Source organism: Sinocyclocheilus rhinocerous, unplaced genomic scaffold (assembly GCF_001515625.1).
Source record: "Sinocyclocheilus rhinocerous isolate Xijiao unplaced genomic scaffold, SAMN03320098_v1.1 scaffold50, whole genome shotgun sequence".
Lineage (NCBI taxonomy): Eukaryota > Metazoa > Chordata > Actinopteri > Cypriniformes > Cyprinidae > Sinocyclocheilus > Sinocyclocheilus rhinocerous.
In genome coordinates, this window is record NW_015641057.1 from 2,520,023 (window position 1) to 2,526,987 (window position 6,965).

The window sequence follows — 6,965 nt, forward strand, 5'->3', positions numbered from 1 at the left end:
TCACCACAGCGGCGAGGGATCTCTGGCAGCGTGTCCCTCCTTCCTCCCGGGTTTCGGCACCAATGTAACGTAGTTTGTAGATCGGGAAGAAGGAGGCGGGAACCGGCGGACATTTAAACAAACTTTAATAATAAAATAAACAAACCCAAAATAGCGCGACAGCCCCTCGCGGACGACTGTCGCGCACAAACAAAACCAAAACACAAAATAAACTCCAGGCCTGGTCCTCTCTCGTCTTTCACTGTTGTCACTCCTACTTTTATCCTTCCGGAGCTCCTCCGTGAGACTCGAGACCGGTGAGTGGCACAGGTGTCGCCATTAGCAATTACTCCACCGGCCTCGCTCCGTTCCCACGGCTCTCGGCCCCGCCCCTCTCGTCACACCTGTTATGATTGAAATGTTGTTGGTTTTTTTTTTTGTTTGAGACTGTATCTGTATGTTTCTGGACACTGGAGTAACCAACGAATAAAAGAAATTAAAAAATAAAAAATTTAAGTGACTTTATGCTTAAACCAATAACAAATATCTGTCAATAAGGTCAGAAAAATAAAACTTTTTTTTTTCCCCATTTTTGTCCAGAAAACATGACTTAACACCTTAAGTAGTTTTAAGTAAATGAGTCTTTATTATTATTATAGCATTTTTAGATATTTATATTGTAAAACAAGCCAAAAACATCAGTGTACATCTCTAAACTAACGAGTTTCAGTGCTCTTCTTCATCAACAACACACAAAATACACACAAATGTAATTGCACGGTCAACATTCACAATTATAACATATTACAATCAATATAATCAGATTCTGTAATTGAGACACCCTCAATTCAAGGCTCAAAGGAAAATGGGTAATTATAACATTATGGCATTCAAGTGCGCTCATCTCATAAACACGATGATTGCAATGTTCCTCAACGGCTGAATTTAACGAAAGGGTCTTATTGTCACGCTTCTTCAGTCAATAAATCTATTAAGATTTCAATCGCAATTTGAAAATTATTAAGATTCAATCAAGCTGGCCTGTAATGAGAGCTCATCTCAGGAGGGTTTGATTAAGCTGAGGGCAACAGGACTAATTACTCTCATGTCATCTGCTTAACAAGGTTGTGATCCCTTTAAACCCACACCAGTGATGGATGACATGATCAGATCATGATCTTCACATCATCCACTGACTACAACAGTCACAGCTCAGGAGAAAAACAGACTGCAGTGCAAAAACAAAATAATCACATCGAAAAATATACTTAGTACGTACTTATGTTGTACCACTTGTAATTTATGCTAATTTTAAATGAATGAATGAATGAATGAAGGAATATAAAGTATTTATTCATCATTTGTTGTACTACAATTAATTTACACTGATTTTAAATAAATATATAAATAAATACAGAAATAAATAAATAAAAATAATACATATTTAAACTTGTAAAGTATTTATAAATAAATGTAGTATTTATGCACTACTTTGAATTTATGCTGATTTTAAATAAATAAGCAAATAGATAAATTTACAATATATCTAAATTTGTAAAGTATTTACATCATGGAAGTATTCATTTGAATTGTTTTCTGATTTTAAATAAATAAATAAATGTACATTTAGAATTTTTGATTTTTAATTTAAGCTTTAAAGTATTTATAAACAAAAGTAGTACAGTATGTCTTATTGTTGTGCAACTTGTATATTATGCTGAAATAAATAAATACATACATTTACATTTATAATTTTTGATTTTAAATTCTGTAAAGTACTACACAAGAGTAGTATGTCCTACTGTTGTGCAACTTGTGATTTATGATCATTAAAACAAACAAACAAATACATTTACATTTAGAATTTTTTTTATTTTTAAATTTAAATATTGTAAAGTATTTATACACAATAGTAGTATGTCCTACTGTTGTGCAACTTGCAATTTACGTGGATTTAAATAAATAAATAAATGTGAATTTAAAAAAAAGTATTTCAATTTTGTAAAGTATTTATACACAATAGTAGTGTGTCCTACTGTTGTGCAACTTGTGGTTTATGCTAATTAAAATAAATAAACAAACAAACAAAAATAGATTTACATTTAGATTTTTTTATTTTAAATAAATAAATACATTTTAAATTTGATTTTTTTTTTTTTATTATTTACATTTTGTAAAGTATTTATACACAATAGTAGTATGTCCTGTACTGTTGTGCAACTTGTAATTTATGCTGATTTAAACAAACAAGCAAAAACATTTTTAAAGGCACCTGGACTGGATGCTGTTATTACTCCAGTACATTATACTGAGAATGCCTTTTTTCATTGCTCAGATGTTGCTCTTTCATTGCTCAGGAGACTTGATGCAGTTGCAGTTATGTTTCAATGAAGTATCAATTTTGCCTCAGATATCTCTTCTACAGTGCTTGAGGAGAAATCCAAATTAGATGCAAACAAAGCCAACAGCTGACATACAGTAAGAGAACAGAGCTACAAAATGAACGTGAAAAGCAGCTCAGACCATTTGATGAGAAATGTTTCAGCTCATATTGAGATCGCACACTTCGGTATCTTTTTGTTTCAGAAACTGTTAAGATCTCTTGTGAAACTGGGACTCGTGTGAGATTACAGGCTCTTTTTCTCAGGAGAAACATCTGAGACACTCATTTCATGGTGATGCAGATCATCACATGGCTCTCTGGACACTTCACTGGCCATCAGCGACTGCATCTGTGTTTATCTTGTGAAATGAAAGCAGCGCTGAGGCGTGTCGCCACTGGCCCGCTGTCTCGCCTTCATTTCCTCTCTCTAGCGTGTTTGACATTTAGTCCAATAAGATCAGATGAAGCCAACTACAATTCTCCAGCTCACAGCTCATGGTATTTACCATCTAGAAACCCACGTGTGACCTAAAAACAATAGTCTGTGCAATGATTTCATGAGGAAGCTGATGGTTTTCCATATAGTTCCATCATGTCAGTGGAGTGAGCGCTGAAGTCAGATGTTGAGGAAGTTGTGGAGCAGTTAGCATGCAGACAGCCAGTTCTCCATCTGAGACACAGTCCACCAATCACGAGTTCAGCTGAGGTGAAGAACAGAAGCGCTCAGATACTTGATTAGACTCCAAACCTGAACACCTCGCCTCACCTCACGTCTCCAAATCCACTGATTTCATCCTGATCGGATATCGGATCGCTTCAGATTTGTTTGTATTGCAGTGCACATTTATATTTTCTTTGTAAAGCCCGACATATAAAATAATAGTCCTCAAATCTAATTTAGTACCTTTAGACCAGGGGTGCACAAACTCGGTCCTGGAGGGCCGGTGTCTTGCAGAGTTTAGCTCCAACTTGCCTCAACACACCTGCCTTTAAGGCCCAATCCCAATTCTACCCCTTAGCCCTTCCCCTTTCCCCTACCCCTCCGTTTCGCACGTTCATGTGAAGGGGTAGGGGTGTCTCAATTCTCTTTTGGTTGGAGGGGTAGGGGTAGGGGAAGGGCCAGACAGCCCTTCAAACGAAGATTTTTCGGGACCACACTTCAAACGAAGTATAAAATAGAATTGGGATTGGGCCTAAGTTTCTAGTATGCCTGGTGAGAGCTTGATTATCTGGTTCAGGTGTGTTTAATTGGGGTTGGAGCTAAACTCTTCTGGACACCGGCCCTCCAGGACCGAGTTTGGACACCCCTGCTTTAGACAAAGAAAAAAGTTTTGTGTTTTTTGTTTTTTGATACATCAGGCTTTTATGGCTCATATACAGGGCTGTACAGCACGACATATATGTGAATTGATTTCGTTGTGCTTGTTTGTGTGTGTGAGATTGATTGTACTTGGTTTAGGGGTGTGCGATATGACAATTTTTGATCGTGGATGATTAAAAGTCTCCACGATCTGCTTTTGAAGAAATATCGTAGTATTGTGCTACAGCGCACATTCTATCAGCTGCAGTTCTGGCGCATCCACCTCAATGTGCTGTACAATGCGACATACATTCACATCAAATGTTTACTCAGCAGTAGAGTTACACTCACGGGACACTTCACTTATGCGCAATCACAAAAGTACATTATTAGCATCTGCTTAAACATTTAATTCACGTGCTGTTCTGACATGCGTTTTTTCTGAGCGCATAGGTACACATGAAGCGCGCATACCGCACACTAAAACAGCGCCTGATTACTAGACTAAGTTGTCTTTCACGTCTGATTGATTTTGCATCTAATACGGTCAAAAACACACAAGGTTTACATTTAAACACAGTTGGTTGTCTATAAAATTAAAGTAAAGAGTTGAGAGGCAAACAGATGCGTGCAGCTCTTAAAGCGACAGTACTAAACATGCTGCCGCTTGTCATTAAAGGAATAGTTCACCCAAAAATTTAATTTCTGTCATTATTTGCTCAATCACATTGTCCCAAACCTGTATTAATTTCTTTCTTGTGCTGAACACAAAATAAGCTATTTTGAAGAATATGGGTTACCAAAGGGTCTTATTTCTTTTAATAGACCCGTTTTTTTACATTTCCAGGTTTCTCAGCAGCGGAAGTCATCATAGATGGGTAAATCTATAGTGGTGAATGGGAGACTACCACAAATATATATATATATTTTTTGCATTCCCATTTGCTCAAATAGCAAAAGAAAAACTCCATTATAATGTTTTCATGACTTTAAAAAAAATAAAAAACAAAGAGAGACTGGTAATGACAGTCAGAAGAGAGAACGATTTCAAATTTACCATCACTCCCATAGGCACAGTATTAGAAACACCCTCGCATTAGCGTTAATTCGTTTTTTTGTAATTTGATGCAAAGGTAATATAATACAAAATATAGTGTTATAAATGTACATACATTTAGAAAAAATGAAAATTGTAAAAACTTTGGAGGATTTATGATGCTGATGACCACTGAAACGCGTCATCACAGTCTTGTGAAAAGGGTCCATAACAAAGATAAAATAATGACAAGGATTTTTATCTTCGCCCACTTTGGCCTAAATGTCTGCCATTCTTTTTTATTTTATATTTTGTTGAGGTGTAGCAGGTGTTATGTTTCTGCAACATTTTTAGCAAATAAAGAAAAATTGTACATAACAGATTGTTTTGTTTAAAACAATTTTTATGATGGTTTGTATTTTTTGTGCTCTTTGGAACATCAATGTTTGTTTAAGTGATGAACTCCATTACATGTGTTTGTTTTCAGACATGATAGCAGACGTTTAATATTTGTGCTACAACTTTTTGGCCTGTGCTACAAAACGTTCAACCTCTGTAGCACCAGTGCTATGTGCAAAAAAGGTTAACGTACAGCCCTGCTCATATAGTATGATATAGTGAGAATATGGAGGAAAAACAGTTCAGTTTTATTCAGAGACACAAACTGAGCAAAAATATGCAATTTGATGCAGATGCTGATATTTATATGAACAAAAAGTATGAAATTCTGATTGTAATGTATGATCTTTATAACAGTATAGCAGATACTTGCATAAAATGATTTAAATATTAGTCATCACTTTATATATCTAATAATATGTCTTATAAAAATATTTATATGCTTAGTTTGATGATCAAAACATACAATGCAATATAATACAATGATGATTGATAGATGAACAAATAAACATTCCTCAAAAGCCTGATTGTCATATTTGATACTCACTGATTTTTCTGGATAATCAAGTAAAGCGAAGTTGCTTCAGTCCAGTAAGTGTTCATCTTGAAATATCAGAGTTATTCTTATGTTTACTTGATAAAAATCAGTACAGATTTCACAGCAGAAAGACACGTGAAGCACAAGCTGAAGGTGGATGTTTGTACAATTATACTAAAATACTTTTTACTCGCTAAAAAAGTCTAAAGTATCAATCCGATGACAGAAGGCATGTAGTAGATTGTGTGTGACAGGTTTATCAGCAAAGTTTTGATCATGTTGATCATTTAGAGGCCTTATTTGTGTATTAAATACGATACAGTAGGCTTTACTGGGATAAGAGTGTTCTCACCTTTTTAACTTCATATTTGATGGCGAGTTTGATGCGGCTCAGACAGGGTCTCTGGTGTTCTGCGGGCGGGTTCTGGTCCACATCACCGTTCAGAATGGCCTCCACTTCCTCTGTGTCACGACAGAGATCCAGAACACCCACCACGAAATCCTTACACTGCATCGACAACTTCCTGTAGTCATTCTGACAGAGAGAAACACAGAGAGAGAGAGAATAGTCAGGAGGCCCCACTCACCTGTCAATCATTCATTTGACATATTCCAATTAAGGAAATTAAGAGATTTAAGAATTTATTAAGAAGTTGTCCAATAAATTTGTATCTTTTTCTTTAAAGAAAAATAAAAATGTAAAAAGTTTTGAACTTTTTGAACTTAAAAAAAACGGCAAATAACCCTGAACAGTTTTCTCTCCAGGTAAATAAAAAAAAATCGAAAAGCAGACAGCAGTGGAAATTTAAATTCAACGCATGGGAAATTCTCATTCATGTGAAGCAAAATAATATTTAATATTTATATACATAAATATAATTTTTTTAAATATTTAAAATAAAATAAAAATATGAATGTTTAATTATTGAAATATATTTGTAAAGTATTTATACATCATGGTAGTTCCCTTTCCGTCGGTCACTCCCGACGTCACGTCGGATGACCGACAAATTGGGATCTCGCTTAGAGAGACCAATCTACTTCGAGTGTAAACTAAACGAGCCAATGCACATTGGCATGCGATTATTGCATCCAGCTGTCGCTGATCACAGCGTGAGTATAAGTAGGCAGCAGATGCAGCGCATATTCGTTCTGCTCCTGACTACTCTAGTGAGAGAAGAAGACTGAACGAGTTCAGCGCGCTCTTGGAGAGCTCTTCGTGTTGGCGGTACGGCGCTTCAGCGGTGGTGGTTTCCCGTGTCGAGTGGGTTGCACACATCAGGCTGCACTACCCCCTGTGTGTGTTGCAGACGGCCATCTCCCCTGTGCG

At 36.1% G+C, this 6,965-nt stretch overlaps 1 protein-coding gene across 2 annotated transcripts in view; it reads right to left on the minus strand.

Annotated features, from left to right (window-relative positions):
* Positions 1 to 6,965, minus strand: part of trpc7b (transient receptor potential cation channel, subfamily C, member 7b) — a 68,376-nt gene that overhangs the window by 30,634 nt on the left and 30,777 nt on the right. For both annotated transcript variants that reach the window (XM_016570977.1, XM_016570978.1), the window contains exon 3: positions 5,988 to 6,170. In XM_016570977.1, coding sequence (XP_016426463.1) covers positions 5,988 to 6,170 — 183 coding nt within the window. The remainder of the gene's footprint in view (positions 1 to 5,987; positions 6,171 to 6,965) is intronic.